Genomic DNA, 19185 nt, shown 5'->3' on the forward strand with positions numbered 1-19185 from the left:
CCTTGGGCATTTGCTCTCTCTTGCACACGCATACTGTCCCTTTCTCTTGCATGCACTTTTCCTTGTTCACTTTCTTTTGCTCCCCTCTGTTGTGCCCTTTCCCTCTTTCTGTCATGCTCTTTCCCTCCTTCTTGCATGTGAGGGCTTTCTGTCTCTCTTGTTCTTTTTCTTTCATGCTGTTTCTTGCTCTTTTGGGCTTGTTGTGTGTCTTGCAATTCCCCTCTTGTGCACTCTTTCCATCCCTTTCTGTCACACTTTCTCATGCTTTTTTTTTGCATTCTTTCCCTTTCTCATTTGCTCTCACTTGCATGTTTTTCCTCTTGTGTGTGCCATTTCCGTATCTATTGTGTGCTTTTCTTCGTACTTGCTTGTACTTTTTCTCGCTGGCATGTTTCAGTCTCCCTCATCCTTTGCCTCTCAGCCGTGTGTAGGCTTTCCCTCTCTCATGCCCTTTCATTCTGTTGTAGGTTAACCCCAGTCTGCAGTTAAGCACCACACAGCCACTTGGTTGGTCCCCTCCCAGTGGGATGGGGGAGAGGATTCGAAGGGCAAACATGAGAAAACTCATGGATTGAGATAAGAGACAGATTAATAAGTGAAGCAAAGCTGTGTGTACAAGCAAAGCAAAATAAGGAACCTGTTCACTGGAAGCAGCGAACAGGCAGATGTTCAGCCATTTTCCTGGAAAGCAGGGCCTCAGCATGCATAACGGTTACTTGCGAAGACACACTGTAGCCACAAACATCCCTCCTTTTTTCCTCCAGATGTTATTGCCAAGCACAACATACGGGATATCCCGTTGGTCAGTTGGGCTCAGCTGTCCTGGCTGTGTCAATTCCCAATCTCATGCACGCCCTCAGTGTTACTGGGTGGGCAGCATGAGAAACTGAGAAGGCCTTGATGCTAGCAAGCAGTGTTCAGCAATAACTTAAACACTGGTGTGTTACCAAATCCAAAACACAGCACAATATGAGCTCCTATGAAGAAAGTTAACTTCATTCTAGCCAGACCCAGTACACACGCTGTCTCATGCTTTAGCTCTCAAGAACTCTGGTGTGCACTTTCCCTCTTTTGTGTGCTTTTTTACTCCATAGAGTCTCTGGGTTGGAAGGGGCCTTTTAAGGTCATCTAGTCCAACCCCTCTGCAATGAGCAGGGACATCTTCAACTAGATCAGGTTTCTCAGAGCCCCATCCAACCTGACCTGGAATGTTCCCAGGGATGGGGCATCTACCACCTCTCTGGGCAACCTGTGCCAGTGTTTCACCACCCTCATTGTGAAAAATGTCGTCCTTATATCTAGTCTAAATCTCCCCTCTTTTAGTTTAAAACCACTACCTCTTGTCCTATTGCAGCAGGCCCTGCTAAAAAGTCTGTCCCCATCTTACTTATAAGCCCCCTTTAAGTACTGGAAAACTGCAATAAGATCTCCCCAGAGCTTTCTCTTCTCCAGGCTGAACAATCCCAACTCTCTCACCCTTTCCTCATAGGAGAGGTGTTCCATCCCCCTGACCATTTTTGTGGCCCTCCTCTGGACCTGCTCCAACAGGTCCATGTCTTTCCTGTGCTGAGGGGTTCAGAGTTCCCTCATACTCTTTCACTTTTCTGTCTTTGTCTTGAGTTCTGGGGCTTCTCCTCCTTGCATGCATTTTTCCTCTTGTTTTCCTTCTTGTGCACTCTTCCCCTCTCTCTTGCAACACTCTTTCCCAATCGCCGTCTCATGCATCTTAAAGCGGTTCAGCTCTCTCTTGCAGACATGGTTTCCTGCTCTTTCTTGCTTTTCCTCTACCTCTCTTTTGTTCTTTACATCTCTTTCATGCTTTCCCTCTCTGTCTGAAACATTCTTCCTTTCTCTTTAGCATATTTTCCTCTCTGTCTAGCATATGGCCTTCTTCTGTCTCTTCCTTTGTCACTCATGCTTTCTCTCACACATGCTCTTCTGCTGTTTTGTGCTGCATTTCTGTCTGCCATCTCATGTGCTTTCCTGTTCTTGGGCTTTCCATCTCACACACTTTACCTCTTCCTTACACATGCTTCCTATTTGTTGTGAGTATGCTGCAGCATGTTTCCTCTCACTGTCATGCATGCTTTTCCTCTTTCTTGCACACACACGCACACTCTCTCACATGTGCTTTTCCCTCTTGTGGTTTCTCCCCTGCATGTTCCCTTACTGTGTGCTTCTGCTCTTTCCTGTCCTTTTCCCCTCTTTGTGCACCTGTGCTCTCTATCTTGCTTGCTCTCATGCTTCTGCAGGCTTTCCTGCTCTCACACTTTTTTCTTACTGTGTGCTTTTCCTCTCTCGTATGTGATTTTCCTGTCTCGTGTACTTTCCCTCTCCTTTGCAGTTTCCCTCTCTGTTTTACTCTCACCATTTCATTCCTTCTGTCTTGCTCTTTCACCCATCTTAATTATTCAAACTTCCTCTCTTTCTCTTGCATGCTTTTCCACTCTTATGCTTGCACTTTCCCGTTCCCATGCTGTTTGTCTTGCAAGTGTCATGCACTCTTTCCCCCTTGTTCAAATCTCCCTTTCTTGCGCATGCTTTTTCCCTTTCTCACATGCTTTCCCTTTCTTGTGCTTTTCCTTCTCATGCAGTTTCTTGCATGTGCTTGTCCCCTCTCTTGGATGTTCTTGCCCTCTCTCGTGTACCCTTTTACTTTGTTCCACATGACTGCTTACCTTTGTCGCACACTGTCGCTCTGTCATACATGGTTTCCCTCTCCTCCACATGCACTTTCCCTTGCTCTTTTCTTCTCTTTCTTGATCTGTTGAGCTTTCTCTCTCTGTTTTTCGCACTTGCTTTATCTTAAACACAGTCTTTACCCCTTATGTGTGCTTTTTCTCTTACGCATGCTCTCTGCCTTGTAGATGTTTACCCTCTCTTGTGTGCATTCCCGTTTCTCATTGCTTGCCCTCTTTTTCTCATGCTCATTCTTTCCCTCTTATGTACTCTTTCCTAATGCCCCCTCCCCCCTTTTACCTCTCACTGACCCTCTAGTCTCCCCTCACACTCCACCCCTCTTGCTGGCCCTCTGTCCCTGACTCTCACTCATTCCCTTTTGTTCTTGCTCTTGCCCTCTTGCCTACTTTTCCATCATGGTTTCCCTTTTTTGGGTGCTTTGCCCTCTCTTTCCTTTGTTTTCCCTCTTTCCCTGTTGTTTGTTGTCTTTGCCTCTTGCTTTCCTGTGCTTTCACTTGCTTTCCATCTTCCTCTCCCTTTCTCTCACAGTCTTTTCATCTCAATCCCTTTCCCGCCTGTTCTCTTTGCATCTTTCCTTCTGCCTGTGTGTCCCTTTCTCTTTCCCACTCACATCACTTTCTTTTTCCCCTCTCAGCTGCTCTCTTTCCTTCTGCTTGCCTGCCTCTTGCTCTCTTCTATACCCATGTTTACTTTCTTTCACTCTTCCTGTCTTTCTTCCCTATCACTCTGTTATACTATCTTGTCCTCTCTCACTCTCTGCCTCTCCTTTCCTCTTGCTTGATCTTTTTTGCTCTCAGTTGTTGTTTTGCTCTTTCATTTTTTCCCTCCATCTCAGCTTACTTCTTGCCCACTGTCCTTCCCTCACTCACTCTCTGTGTCTTCACTTTCCCTCCTGATTGCTCTGACTGGCACAATCTCTCATGTCTGTTTCTCATTCTGCCTGGCTCCCTTTGCTTACCTCTCATTCTCTTTCCCTTGTACTCCCTTTTCCTCTTTCCTTCTGCCTCTGTCCTGCTTGATCTCTCATTTTCTCACTGACATTGTTCCAGCTGATTTTCTTTCACATCCATTTTTTCCTTCCCACTTGCTTGGCCTCTTTCTCTTATTATCTTTCACTCTCAATTGCTGTCTTTCCTCCACACTTGCACTCTTTCCTTCTGTCTCTCTTTCCCTTTCTATTGCTTTCTTCCTCCCTGTTCTGATAACTTTTCCCTCTTGGTTGCTCTTTCCACTGCCTCTCTTCCAATCTTGGTCACTCTTTCCCCCTCTAGCTACCTTTTCATACTTCTCTCTTTGTCTTGATTGCCCCTTTTGAGACTCACTACTTTTCCCTCTTGCTCTTTCCTTCTGCCTCTCTCTCTCTCAATTGCTTTCTTCCCCTCTGCCTCTATGCCCTGCCTCGCTCTTTCCCGCTTGCTCCTTTCCCTTCATTCTCCTTCCTGTTTCACAAAATCACAGAACGGCTGAGGCTGGAAGGGACCTCTGGAGGTCATCTTGTCCAACCCCCCTGCTCTAGCAGGGACATCTAGAGCCTCTTGATGAGGACCATGTTCAGATGGCTTTGAATATCTCCAAGGATGGAGACTCCACAAACTCTTTGGATAACCTATGCCAGTGCTTAGTCATCCTTCAGTAAAAAAGTGTTTTCTGATGTTCAGAGGGAGCCTTCTGTGTGTGTTTGTGCCCATCACCTCTCGTTCTGTCACTGGGCACTATGAGCCTGGGTCCATCCTCTTTGCAGCTTCCCTTCAGGTATATATATTTATTTTTTATATATATATATATACACTTTGGCAATGTCCTCCATGAGCCTTCTCTTCTCTAGACTAAACAATCCCAGCTCTCTCAGCTTTCCTCATAAGAAAGATGTTCCAGTCCCTTCATCATTGTAGTGGCCCTTCACTGGACTCTTTTTGAGTAGCTCCATATCTCTCTCTTGTAGTGCAGAACCCAGACCTGGACACAGTAGTCCAAATGTGGCCTCACTAGTGCTGGATAGAGGGCAAGGATCCCCTCCCTCAATCTGCTGGCAACACTCCTAATACAGCCCAGGATACCATTGGCCTCTGCTGCAAGGCCACATTGCTGTCTCATGACAACTTGTTGTCCACTGGGACCTCCACGTCCTTTTCTGCAAAGTTGCTTTCCATCTGGGTGGCCCCCAGCAGGTAGCGGTTTGTTCCTCCACAAGTGCAGGACTTTGTTCATCTTCTGAGGTTCCTGTTGGCCCATTTCTCCAGCCCGTTGAGGTCCTTCTGAATGACAGCCCAGCCTTCTGGTGTATCAGCTTCTCTTCCAGGTTTTGTATGATCAGCAAACTTGCTGAGGGCACACTCTGCCCCATCATCCAGGTCATTAACAAAAATGTTGAACAGTATTGGACCCTGTGTTCATCCCTACAGCACTTGTCACGGGCCTCCAACTAAGCTTTGTACCACTGTTCACCACCCTCTGGGCTTGACTGTTAAGCCAGTTTTCAATCCCCCTCACTGTCTGCTTTTCCAGCCCACACTTGCTAGCTTCTCTATGAGGATCTTATGGGAGACAGTGTTAAAACCCTTACTGAATTCTAGATAAGCTATATCCACTGCTGTCCCCTCTTCTACCAAGTCAGCCATTTCATTGTAGAAGGTCATCAGGTTGATTAAGTGTGACTTCCCCATGCTGACTACTCCTGATCACCTTCTTGTCCTTCCTGAGTCCAGAAATGGTTTCCAGGAACAGTTTTTCCATCACCTTTCCAGGGATCAAGGTGAGGCTTACTGGCCTGTTGTTCCCTGGACCTTCCTTTTTGAAGATGGGAGTGACAGTTGCTTTACCCCAGTTCTTAGGTACTTTTCTCAACTCACATGATCATTTAAAGATTGAGTGTGCCCTTGCAATGACATCAGGCAGCTCCCTCAGTATTCATGGGTGCATCCCATCGGGGCCCATGAACTTATGTATGTCCAGTTTGCTCAAGTATCCTCTAACCTGATCCTTTTCCACCAGGGGTGAGTCTTCCTTGCTGTCTACTTTCTCTGGGTCTGTGAGTACTTAGATTTCTGAAGAACAATCTTACTAGCAAAGACTGAGGTGAGAAGGTAGTCAGTACCTCAGTATTTTCCATGTTTTGTGTCACCAGGTCCCCTGGTGCCTTTAGCAGCAGGAACACGTTTTCCCCAGTTGTTCTTTTCCTATTCATGTACTTGTAGAGAAGCTGCTCTTGTTGCATTTGACAACCCTTGCCAGATTCAATTCCAAGTGGCGTTTGGCTTTTCTAACTACATCTCTATATGCTCAGATAATGTCTCTGTATTCCTTCCAGGTTACCTGTCCCTGATTTCATCTTCTCTATGGTTTCTTTTCATGTTTGACTTTTGCCAGGACCTCCTTGTTCATCCATGCAGGCCTCCGGGCATTTGTGCCTGAATTCCTGCTCACTGGGATGTACTGCTCTTGAGCTTGAAGGAGGTCATCCTCAAATATCAGCCAGTTTTCTAGGGCCCTTCTTCCCTCCAAAGTCTTTTCCCATAGGATTTTCAAGCAGATCCCTGGAGATGACAAAATCTGTTTTCCTGAAGTCAAGAATTGTGATCTTGCTTTTTGCCCTCTTCCCTCCTCTCAGGAGTCCCCATCTCATGGTCATTGCAGCCAAGGCTGCCTTTGAATTTCACAACCACAACAAGTCCTTACCTGTTTGTGAATATGAGGTCCAACAAGAGCATGTCTTCTTGTAGGCTTCTCTGTCAGTTGGGTCAGGAAGTTGTCATGATGCTCCCCAGGAACGTCCTGAATTGCTTATGCCCTGCTGTGTTGTCCCTCCAGCAGATGTTGCGGTGATTGAAGTATGTCATGAAGACCACAGCCTGCAAACATATGAGGCTACTTATAGCTACCTGCAGAAGGTCTCATCTTCTTGTTCTTCCTGGTCAGGCAGCCTATAGCAGACACAGATTACAATGTCACCTGTACTGGTCTGCTCTTTAATCCTTACGTATAAGCTCTCTTGAAAGCACACCTAGATCCTCCTCAGCTTCAAAGACAGTGAGGCTGTTTCATAGTTGAAAGCCTTCAGGTGGAGTAGGAGCCTTCCTCTTGGTGCCAGAAGTCACTGTCTTCCAGCCTTGGCCTTCCACAGAGCTTTATTTACCTTTCTGCTAGGGTCAGACTTTTCCTGTGTCTGCCCTGCAGTTGGGGTTCAGGGCCCTTGAAGCTATAGGGTCTCTGAGAAAATTATGTCTCTCTTTTATCCCCTCTGATGCTGCAAAGCCTGCTCACTTCCTCCCGTAACTCCTCCACTTGGTGACACAGCTCTTCAACAACAGTGTATCTGCTGCAAGAAGGACCACCATCTCTGCAAGCCTTAGGGAGAGGCCCTCTGCAATCCCTGCAGCTGGGGACTTGCAGGCCTACATCTGCTCCAGGGCTGCTGGAAGATGTGCTCTGGTGCATCACTACCATGCCTGAGAATGTTTAGGCTAGTCTGAATTGAAATGAGGATCCATTCATTGCACCCTTTGTCACAAACTGCTGTCTTGTAGCTGGTAGGCCTAGAGCATAGATATATAGGTGCTTCACCTTTCCTTACCAGGCAGCAGCTGTAACAAAGGCTTCAGGCACCGTGGGTCAAAGGTAGCTGAGTGAAGGCCTTAAAAACTGCTGGAGCTTCCTGAGGCCCACAGCCTTCGTGGTTCCCCTTACCTTGTCCTTACCTTGCAGGAGCATGTACCCTCAAATTTCTCAGAGGGTTCCCAGGAGTCCCCCAGTGTTCTGGACCCTGTCTCCCAAAGGAGAACCCAGAAACTGTTGTGCAAACTGCATGCTCTCTTGCCCCTTCTCTCCTGCTAGTTGTCTTTCCCTCTCCTTTCTCTGTTGCTCTTTGTTCCGCTTGCTCTTCCTTTTCCTCACACTCATTCCCTCTCCCACTCCCTCCTGCTCACTTGTGCTCTTTCACTGTCTTTTCCTGTCTCTTTTTCGCTCTGCCTCTTTTTACCTGTTGCTGTCTTTCCATTATTTTCTTTCCCTTTCTCTCCTAATCAGTCTTTCTAAGTCACACTTTATCTTCTCTCCTGTTCTTTTCCCCCCTTACTCTATTCCCCCTCTCCCTCGCTGTCCTTACCTCTGCCTTTTGCCTCCTTGTTCACTCTCTCCTCTTCACTCATCTGCTCCCCTGTCTCAGTCTCGCTCTCTCAATCCCTGTTGCTGTCCTTCCTCTCCCTTGTCTCTCTGAATCTGTCTCCCTGCATCTCTCTACCTCATGCTCACTGTCCTTCCCTCTGCCTTTTCGCTTCTGTGTCCTTCTTTCTTGTTCACTCTCTGTCAATCTCTGCCAATGCTTGCTCTTTCCCTCTTCCTCTCCTTTCCTCCTTGCTTGCTGTCTTATCTTTGCTTTTCTTTCCCTCTGACTCTCACTTTATTTCCCTCTCACTCTTTTCTGTCTGCTCTTTTTTCTCTCTCAGTCACACTCTGGTTTTCTTTGCCTCTGTTTCTATTTCTGTCTCTCTGCCTCTCACTCAGTTTTTCTATCCCGCATGCTCCTTTCCAAATCTGTCTCCCTCTCACTTGCTCTTTCCCTTTGCCTCTCTTTTTGTCTTGCTCTTTCTTTCTGCCTTTCCTGTCTCATCTCACCTTTGTCTCATCTCACCTTTGTCTCTTCCTCTTTATTCCTCTCTCTCAATCCTCTTTTCTCTCCTCCTTCCCAGTCAGTCCTCTCATGTCTCTCACCCTTCCTCTGCTCACTCTTCTCTCCTTATGTCAAAAAGAGCCCATTGTGCTCTTTTTTGTTCTTTTCCCTTTCTTTCTTTGCCTTCCTGTCTCTTTTCCTCTTTCCCTTTACTCTGTGCTCCCTTCTTTCTTGGTTTCTGTCTCCACCTCATTTCTCTCTCATGCCAACCTGTGCTCTTTTGCTGGCTTTCCCTCTTTCTCTCTCTCCAACTTGCTTCCTCCTCCCTCTCACAGTTGCCCAGCTTCTCCCTTTTTTTTAATACCTCCATCTTTCCTTTTCTTTTATTGCCCTTGCACATGCAGCTTTCTTCATGCAAGTTCTCTTTCCACCTTTGTCTTTTCCTTTTTCCCCCCCTCTGTTTTTCTGTCTCTTCCCCTTGTCTCTCTTTCTTTCTCACTCCCCTCATCTCTCTCACCTTCTTCCCATTCCCTCTCTTTCCATTCCTCTTACCCTATTACTAGACCTCTTTCTGTCTCCTTCCCTCTGTCATTCTCTTGCTTTCCCTCTCTCCTTCTCCCTTACTTCCCCCCTCTTTTCAGCCTTTCTCTGTCAATTTTCTCTTCCCCATTCTCCCCCTCCTTGTCTGTCCCTCTTTCTCTGTCCTCTTTGTCTCTTTCTCTACTCCACCCCCTTTCTGGATCTCATTCCCTTTATCATGCTCTCTTTGCATACCATTGTCTTTGTCTTCCTTTTCTGTCTTACCCCTTTCTCTAATCCCGCTTTCTCCTTTTCTCTTTCTCACCCTTCTCTTTCTCCTTTTCCTTTTTTCTAACTTTTTTGGTAAATCTCTCTTTCTCTCTCTCAATTTCTCTCTGTCTCTGAGTCTCTCTTCCCTCCCCCATCCCCTTCTGTCTTCTCCCTTTCCTGTCACTCTTGCCCCTTTTCTGTTTTCCTCTCCACACCCTTATCTCTCTCTCCTCTTCTCTCTCCTTCACTTTCACACTCTTTCTCCATAAAGCCCTGCTGCCTTTTGTCTCTTTCCTGCCTCTCCCCTCTCTTCCTCCCTTTGTGTCTGTCTTTAGACTGCCTTGTGTCGCTCCATGTCTCTCCTTTTTTTCCTTAGCCCCCGCTATCAGTTTCTCTCCTTTTCTCTCTCCCTTTCTTACTCCCCTTTTCTCTCCTTTCCTTTCCCCATGCACTCTTTCCCTTTCTTTTCCTCTCTCTGTCTCCATGGTGCTCCATCTCCCTTTTCCTTCTGTGTTCCCTCTCTTCCCATCTCTGCCCTTCTGTCTCTCCCTGTCTTTTGTCCTGCTTATTTGCTGTATCTCACACCCTGCCTCTTACTACCCTTCTCTTACTTTTGCTTATTTTCTCCCTCTCGCTTCTCCTGCTTCCTTGGTCTTCCCCTTGCCTCCTCCCCAAGCTGTCCCTACTCTTCTCTCCCCTTTTTGCTCACAATCTCTCCCTTTCCCTTCCTATCCTTGCAGAGGTCCTAGGGTATGGGTTTACAGATCCTGCTGTAATGCATTTTGTTTGCAAGAGAAAGCATGTGGGGCTCTACAGTCTTTATGCTAACGCTGAATATTGTTGGTTTTAATTATTCAACTGCATGCAAATTATTTTTAAGCCCAACACTCCTATAAACTTGCCAAAGTAAAAAGTATGTGTGATACCTGGGCTCAGTCAGAGTATCCCTGCATAATCCCAGAAGTCATCTTATTGCACCACAAGGAATAATGAGTCTCTGAAGATGAATCTGCTGGATGTTACACCAGAAAAAGCTATGAAGAAAGTTGGGGCCAATATTCTGATAAATTGCATGAAGTATACGCAGTGCACTAAAGGAATTCTCTCCCCTTTCTCTTCAGTACTTCAGATATTGCTTCCTCTTAATTCTGAAACAGAAATTTTCAGATTGAAGCATAGTATCAGCTTTATTTCTTCTCTACAATTATTAAGAGCTGCATGATGATGCTGGGTTCTCAGTGGTTTATATTACTGCTCAAGCAGGAGCAGAGCCATTCAGAGGGGCACTTCTGGAAATAGAGGACCATATTTGTAGACTTTTATTTACATACCTCTTTACTGTAGAAATGTTTCTGGATGTAACCTGTGCTTTTTGCTGTTAATGGCTTTGCCTTACTGTTCTCACTTGCAGGTTTTTTCTTTTTCACCATTAGTTTTCTGTCCTTCTCTGTTCTGTGGCCAACATAACTGACTTCTTGGTTCTGGTAGCTGTGGATAGGACTGTACGTGGGATACTGTCCTCCTGTATTTATCCAAGATTTTTCTACCTTCTTTTCTCACACCTTTCCTTGAAGTGCACAAGTTCTTCTCAAATGTGTATGTTATTGGGGTGGCAGGAGTAATGTGAGGAGAGCGCTGTTCTTTTAGTTAAGTCACAAGTTTAAAAATAGTTATTGTAATGGCAAAACACAAGAAAGAACTGACTCTGTCCTCAGTGCAGAAGAGCGAGCATTGCATCACAGAACCATAGAACAGCCCAGGTTAGAACAGACCTAGAAAGATGATCTGGTCCAACTTTTCATGGGAAAGGAAGCCTTGAGATCATCTAGCATTCTGTCCAGTCACATCTTGAAAAACTCCAGTGATGTGGACTCTACCACATCGCTGTGGAGATTGCTCCAGTGATTGATTGTTCTCACTGTAAAAAATGTCGTTCTTATACTGATGTAAAAACCTCTCCCGGTGCAACTTGTACCCATTGCCTCTTGTTTTCTCCATGTGGTACCTGATGAAGAGAGCACCTCCATCCTCTCTCTAGCCACCCTTTAAGTACTGGAACACTGTGATGAGGTTTCCCTGAGCCTTCACTTGTCCAGGGAGAAGAGACCTAACTCCTACAGTCTCACCTTGCAGGCCGGACTCTCCAGCCCTTTGATGGCCTCTGTTCCTCCTTTGGACTCTCTCCAGTCTGTCTGCATCTTTTTTGAATTGTGGGGACCAGAACTGAACACATTACTCCAGGTGTGGCCTGACAATCGCTGAGTAGAGTGGGATGACCATATCCCTGTCTCCGCTAGTAATGCCCTTGCGGATGCAGCCCAGGACCTGATTTACCTTTGTTGCTGCAGCGGTGCTCTGCTGACTCATGTCCAGCTTGCTGTCCACCAGCACCCCCAGGTCCCTTTCAGCAAGGCTGATCCCCAGCCACACAAGACCTAGCCTGGGTCTCGCACTGGGCCCTTTGGTTATTCTGTCCCAGGTGCAGGACTTTGCATTTGTCTTTGTTAAACTTCATACAGTTCTTGCTAGCCCACGCTTCCAGCCTGTCCAGGTCTCTGTAAGATGGCTTTCCCTTCTGGCATGTCTGCCTCACCACCCAGTTTAGTGTCATCAGCAAACTTGGTGAGGGTGCTTTCAATCCTATTATCCAGATCAGTACTGCGTCCAGCTCTGGACCCCCTCAGCACAGGAGAGACGTAGACCTGTTGGAGAGGGAACAGAGGAGGCACATAAAAATGATCAGAGGGATTGAGCACCTCTCCTATGAGGACAGGCTGAGAGAGTTGGGGTGGTTCAGCCTAGAGAAGAGAAGGCTCCGCGGAGACCTTATTTCAGCCTTTCAATACCCCCTTAAAGAGGGCTTCTAAGATGAGGACAGCCATTTTAGCAGGGCCTGTAGCGATAGGACAAGGAGTAATGGTTTTAAACTAGAAGAGGGCAGATTTAGACTGGATACAAGGAAGAAATTTTTCACAATCAGGATGATGAAACACTGGAAAAGGTTGCCCAGCGAGGTGGTAGATGCCCCATCCCTGGAAACATTCCAGGACGGGTTGGATGGGGCTCTGAGCAACTAGTTGAAGGTGTCCTGCTTATTGCAACTGGGATGGGCTAGATGACGTTTAAAAGTCCCTTCCAACCCAAACTATTCTATGTGGAACAGCTTAGGGCCCCATATCAATCCCTGAGAGACCCTACTTGTGACAGGCTGCCAGCCTGAGCAAAAACCACCAATCACCACCCTCTTGAGTGTGGCTGTGTTGTCCAGTTTCCTATGCATACTTAAATAATTTCCTACCATTACTTAAATAATTTTTGCCTCACCTCTCTAGAAATTTCTTGTGACACTGTGCACGTGTCCTGTTAAACTGGTATATTCTAAACTGGGAAGTTTGAATTTAATTAAATAACATGGTAACGATCTATTTTAAGCCTCTTCAGAGCCTGCCTGTCCAGAACAATTGTCGGATGCAATTTTTCTTTACGCCTTTAGCTAAGATGATGAAGAGCAGCTGTTTGTTTACAAAGGTGGGCAGGAAAGATGCACCTTCACAGAAAATTAAGCTATAAGTTTTCTTGTTATTCCCTGCTTGTATGATACTGATGTGATATGCTTCAGGCTTTTTTCTGCTGGAAGTCTTCAGAAGTGCTAAGTGGATTTTGGAAGAATACTTGCAGAAAATTGACTAATGCTGGGCTTTGAAATAATTATGATTTGTGTTTTGCTTGTTAGGAATTTTAATGATTTGATTATATCTTGGTGCTTTAAAATCTGGGCCACTGTCAACAGGAATAGACTGATTTTACTTTTTTGGTTTTCTTGCAGCTGAACATAGCAGGTGCTAAAGATTAACCTGAACAGAGCCCTATAGGAAAGTTTGAGACAGTGACAACAGGCAGGAATGGTCACTGAATTTATATATTCTCTTTTCTATAAGGGAAGGTGAGGACTGATCAAGTGAAGCTGAAAAGCAGGGAATTTCCAGTCCTTTGCAAGTTGATTGCCACAGGATCGGTACTTGGGGAAATGAACACGTGCAAGGGATGAATTGTTTCTAGTGGACAGCTTTGCAGTTAGGTTACCAAGGTATTTAGAAGACTTTACTAAAGGTACAGTTGATTTCTTGCCTTAGCAGTTAAATGATGGTAGTAGCCATTCAGAGTGGCTGTTCAGACCTTCTGGCCCAAGCATAATTGGATTCCTGCTTGCAATCTAATATAAATCTTTGTTAGGTATCCAATTTAGGGAGTTCCTGTGGAACTATTTTCAGGGGCCAAGCCTGACTGAAGAAGGAAAAAAAGAAATCTGAAACTTAATCGATATATGTTCTGTGTTTTAGATAGAGCTCTGTTCTAAGCAGGTTAGCTAGTAGTGGATGCCAATGAGAAGAGTTACCTCTGCTGTAACTACTTCTCTTTCTGTCACGAAGCTCCCAGCACAACTGATTGCCTGTTTTCGCTGCTGGCGCAAAAGTATTGCTATGATCCTATTTTCTTGCTCTTGATGCTGAAATGAAGAGAGCTGAAGTTTCAGGTCTCAATAGCCTTTTACAGTTAAGTCTTTATAAGATCCTGTTGAACCCTATACTACAGTCCACTGTAACTTACTGCCATGGACACTTGACCTTGCTGAAGTAGTTGTAGCTTCTCTGCCTTTCTTACTGGGAAAGAGGATGCACAGGAAAATCAATGGTCATCCCCAAGTTCCTTCATTTCCATGGTTGTAGAATATACTTGACAACCCTTTCAGCTTGCTGGCAACCGCCCATTTTGACATCTGTCCATTGATAGTGTTTGCTGTCAAAAATTGCGACTCTATAGAATTACTGTTATTTTGATAGATAATCTATACCAGAGTGGATTATGTACATTTCCAAAGGACTCTTGGTTCCCTTGGATCTGTTAAAAATATAAAGTATTTTTCCATGACAATGCAAGATTGTGCACTATAATCTAAAATAGCACTGTAAGAATTATACTAGGTTAGAGTAGGGTATGTAGGAGAGATGTAGCAAATTTGTTGTTGCTACTAAACTAATTGATATTTGCTTAGATCAGAGGGATTTCTTATAGATTGCACATACTCCAACATGTCGCAGGTGGACAGTGAAGCGCTACAGGGTTTCTTTCTGACCGCAACCCCTTATTAACATATACATGACAGATTAATAAAGTGCCAACCATTTTCAGAGAGCATTAAGCAGGGAGATCTTGCAAACTGAAACTGCAGAAAGCCTAGAAAGAAAAGTGCCATTAATACAGTAAAAAACGTTAATACAATAAAAAATTGCCTTCAAATATGCAAGATCAGTATCCCCAATAAGAGGTAGCGATATCCATCTAGAAGAGAGGAGCTGGAAGGGCAGAAATGCTGGAGGGTAACTTTTGTTGAAAGGATTCAGCACATTTCATACTGAAACCCTCTTGACGTGACCCCCTTCCCCCAATCCCAGAAAAATTACAATCCTGGGGTATTCCTTACTGATATGCTTGCATATTTCTAAAATGTTTATTTAATTTGGTGGGTTAGAACAAGGGTTGGAACGATGTAAAGTAGTATATTTTATAATTCCTTGTGGAAGCATTTGTAGGGCTGTCTGTGGAGGTTTTTTGCTTCATTTTTAAACAACAAAACTTGTGCCACCATCTGCCAAGTATTCAATATAACTGGGAGACATGCTTTCACAAGAAAACAGTTGTTTTCCTTTCATGTTTTTGGCATCATAATTTTTTCATTTTACAAACATTGTATTACCCATTTTAATAGCACCTTAGAGACGGATTGAGAGGTGAAAGATTTGTTGACAAAACATTGGCAATTAGGATTTAGGTGATCCAAAGAAGCAGAAAACCTATTAATAGCACAATTTCTTGGCCATATTTTTCTATGTATTAAATATTCAATTAAAAGAGAGGATTTTTCTTGAAAGCCAGTACGTGCTCTAGCCTATACTTAAACATTTGCAGTCTAAATACGGCGTGTTCAGTGATGTGAATCTCTAGTGTTCTTTGCTTAAAAAGTCTCTGAAGGCATTGTTTTTTCTGGATCTGGCAATCTTCAGCTTCAATCTCGCATGAAGTTTGGATATGCTTTGTCATCTTTATCACATTTGGATTTCACATTAAAGTCCCCAGAAGCTAACTTGCTAAACGAGCTCAGTGTTAGAGGCTGGGTACTTTTTTTTTTTACTCCTGCATTACACAGAGGCCTTAATATTGGGCTGATTCTGTCAGAACATGGAGGTAGTGTGTACATTTCACATCTCCCTGTGCTCTTCTCCTTTAAATATGAAAAGGCAGAGGCAGTTCAGTATGGAGTAGTAACCGGTTGGTGCTTTAGGTGTGTCCTGGCATCATCCATTGTTTTCATTGAAACAGCACTGGGAGGTTGCAAGGTTATTCACTACTGGCTGGTCCAGCTCATGAATGGTAGGATAGATGGGTGGTGTGCCACGGTCATCTTTCTGTGTTCTCCTGGTGACTTCTTTTGGGACAACTCAGGGGCTAGCTGAACTACCTGGATTGTCCTAGTCATGTTAGCAGCAGCAGCCTGATCCCCGGCCCCTGCATTCCTTGTGGCCTGGCGAAGCCCTGCACCCTGTGGTCAGTCTGTGTGTGTAGAATGAGCAGAAGGAGCACACAAAGTCATTATTCTTAGCTGTTTGGCAAATTGGGTGCTTGGCACAAGCAAGAAGAAAGAGTGGTGCTGTGCTCGAAGAACTAAGTCGTTGCCTTAGCATGAGAATAGCCGAGTAAGTCTAATTTTTTGAGCTCAGTCATTGCAGTTCCGTTTTTGCAACAACACGTGTGTGAACTCTTATACCAGCTCCAAAATAAACCGAATTATCCTGCTATTGATCCTCGTTTAACTTTGTGGATACAGTGTGCTTCTGTTGCCTTCTCTAAATTGCACCGCTGCATTATACTGTGAAATTGTCCAAGATTTCCCTCTGCAGGAGGGTGTCTATGTTTTGTTGAGAGATGAAGCGAGTGCTGAGACCTTTTGTAAGTAAAGATATTATATAAGCACAAAACAGTTCATTATTTTTACTGAGCCAGAATACAGAACGAACTGTATGATTTACTTACTGACTTGGGGATTCTTTGCTAGTAATCATAACGTGAAAATACAGAATTTAAATGTTGCTAGTAAAGATTACTGTGTGTTCTCATTCCAGTATAAAATGCAAGTATCTAAAATATTATATCTACCTAATTTTTGAGCCAAATAAGTGATCACACAGAGATTTGATTCAAAATAATCTTCCAGACAGTTTCTTCATAATTAAAAAGTAGCCATTTAAAAAATTTGTAATACCATTGATTTATGGTTAGGAGATTTCTCACAATAGGGTACTAAATGTGTTGTTAGGTTGAGTACAAACTATGGAAAAAGATAGGAACTGAAATTTAAATTGAAAATGCAGGGCTCCTGAAAGACCTGGATGTATATGTTTGTGGGCACTCTTACTTCTCTCTTTTAGGATTCCCTTGAAAATCCCATCATTAAGATTAATAAATGGTGATAGCCACAACCACTGATAGCCTTCATCTATCTGGTTTATCGAGTGCATTTTTAAACTTTAAAAAATGGTTTAAAAATTGCCTGTTTTCCTATCTGACTCAAAAACCATTTCCTTTGTTTATTCAGTTGTATCTTCTAACTACTACAAATACTGGTTTTACTCGTATCAGCATGAAAACAGCTGAGTGAACTACAGTTTGTTTAATCCTTGTCCACAAAATCAGTTATTAAACATAAAGCTGGTTATTTACACAAGCTCACTGAAGGCTAAGTTAGTTATGCAGAAGCAGGGAGCAGCGTAGTTCACTCCGAACTCACTGTTTCCTTGGATAAGCAGTGAGGGAAATAGTTTTCTGTGAATGTATGAACTGAATGTATGTTTTGCAATCATTCACACCCCTTGTTCTTAGCTGATTTTTCAACTCTGCTTTCATGACCTGTTCTTCCTTCCACTTGAAAGCCTTGGGAATTTTGCTCTTGACCTCGCTGGAAAACAGGATTGTATTCTAATTATTTTGATTTAAAGAATAATAAGTTTAATGGTTTATGTAAAATACTGCATTCTATAGCTTACTTAGTCATAAGTGAGTAATTTACATCTCTCAGAAGTGCTAGACATCTTAAATTTTTATTACTTGGAACAAGATCAGAATTAAAGACCAGGAGGAGCAGAACAGATTCTCAGATCAGGATTTCAGTGTAAATAATTTCAGCCTTTTGGTGATGTGTTCTTTTGGGAAATGTTCATGTAAAATATTTTGATGGGGAGAGGAAAATGTTCTGCTTACTATTCCAGTGAAAAAGCTTTACTCCTTCCTTTTGTCTGAACAGGTAAGCATCTGAATTTGGTGTGAATTAGTCTCTTCAGATGTGGTTCGGGGAAAGTAGACACGTGCCAATCCAGCATCATTGCTGCAGATTGGCACCTCAGGGGAGGGCGAACAATCAGAGTGCAGAAAAACATTTCACTTCCATTTTCATTTGACTTCTGTCATCCACCAGAATACCTCAGTGTGGCAGATTTGGACCATGGAGATTATGTATGGGGCAGATATGTCTTGCAATACAGTGGGCCCAGCTGAGCTAAGCTGCTGTGACAGGAATGCAATGTATTGCTCCTGGAAGCCTAAGGATATGGCACTTTCTGGAGTACATTATGTTAGCTGGCTTTCCTGTTTCCTAGTAGCACAACTGTTACGTTGCTTTGTACGACGTCACTGGCTATGGGCAGCAGCGTACTCTGGCAAGTTTTATGCCCTTTACAAGGGGAGCAGCCTCCATCTGATTATCCGTTGTACAGGTTAGACAGCTTTGTGAAGAGTACCGCAGTCTTTCTTCTCTGCCTCTTACCATCCGGATTCTGTGGAAAGGCACTGGAAGGCCAACAAGAGATGAAGCTATCTTGAAACTGCTTAATGGAGACTTTAACAATTAGAACAGTGTATTAAAAGCACAGAACCTTCTAAGTGAGGTGAACTGCTGGGTGCCTTTATTGCGGTGACAGTTGCTATGCTTACACTTAATATACTTACACATTATAGGCCAGATAGAGGTGATAAGAACAAGCTTTATTAGTTACAGTGCTGCATCAATAATCAGTTTTCTAACACAAAGTAGAGATCTGTGAGTATTCTTTGTGTTGTGAAGTAATGCTAAAGAGTGGAGGAACTCATATGTCTTTACTAAGTTTGCCCAAGAATGAACTCCTCTGTTTTTGTTACCAGGAATTCAGCGGCAGTGGGTCACGGCTGTTTCTGCTACGCTGTAATGCGTTCAATTCCAGTTGCCATCTACATTGTCTTGGTAACAGGTCTGCGCTACCACCTGTTCATATGGAGTGTCTTCTCGCCAAAACTACTTTATGAGGGAGTGCACGTGTTCATCACAGCCGCTATCTGCCTGTTCTTCACGGCCATGGATCAGAACCACTCTCACAAAGTGCAAGATTGAAAATGTGTGCGGTACACAGTTCTGCATTGCAGTGTCCAGTGTGTATCTGGAATGGAAGAAGGAAAAAAATGGCTTCAAATTGTTGTGCAGAATTTGAAGAGTAACCTTCTTTATTTTAGTCAAGATCAGGATTTGAAGGACCTGTCCTGTTTTAAAACTGAGTTTGCTTTAAAAATGTTGAATTGAAATAAACCGTTTTTTCATGGGTAACTTTGGTTCTGTAGCTGTCATTACAGCACTCTCCAAATAACAGAATGGCAATATTACATGATTTGAATTTTAAAACGTATGTCTTAGTATAAGTACAGACCAGTGCTTCATGGGCACTGAAAAAATCTTTTTCACATACAATATTTTTTACCTTCTTTAGACTATAGAATCCTAAAAATATGCAGGATTTCTTGGTGCTGTTCACAAGATCTTGTATTCTTTAGCCTTGGGGTTTGTTCTTTCTTTGTTTTGTTTCTAGTGTGTGCATTGAAATTATTATTAAATTATTGAATTATTGTACAAATATCCCAGGTAAGAGATATTTTTGTTTGTTTTTCATAGGCAGCATTTCTATTTAAAGGCAGTGTTTTCTTTGTAAGATGAGTGCAATCATTATCTGTAATGG

General features: G+C 43.7%; 1 protein-coding gene across 1 annotated transcript in view; it reads left to right on the plus strand.

Annotated features, from left to right (window-relative positions):
• Window positions 1-18569, plus strand: part of PIGG (phosphatidylinositol glycan anchor biosynthesis class G (EMM blood group)) — a gene marked incomplete at its 3' end in the record, with an annotated part of 92318 nt that extends 73749 nt beyond the window's left edge. Inside the window, exon 12 of the mRNA XM_082013634.1 lies at window positions 18344-18569. Within this exon, the coding sequence (XP_081869760.1) occupies window positions 18344-18569 (226 nt within the window). The remainder of the gene's footprint in view (window positions 1-18343) is intronic.
• Window positions 18570-19185: the final 616 nt, after the last annotated feature.

Source organism: Phaethon aethereus (genome assembly GCF_964289735.1).
Source record: "Phaethon aethereus genome assembly, chromosome: Z".
NCBI lineage: Eukaryota > Metazoa > Chordata > Aves > Phaethontiformes > Phaethontidae > Phaethon > Phaethon aethereus.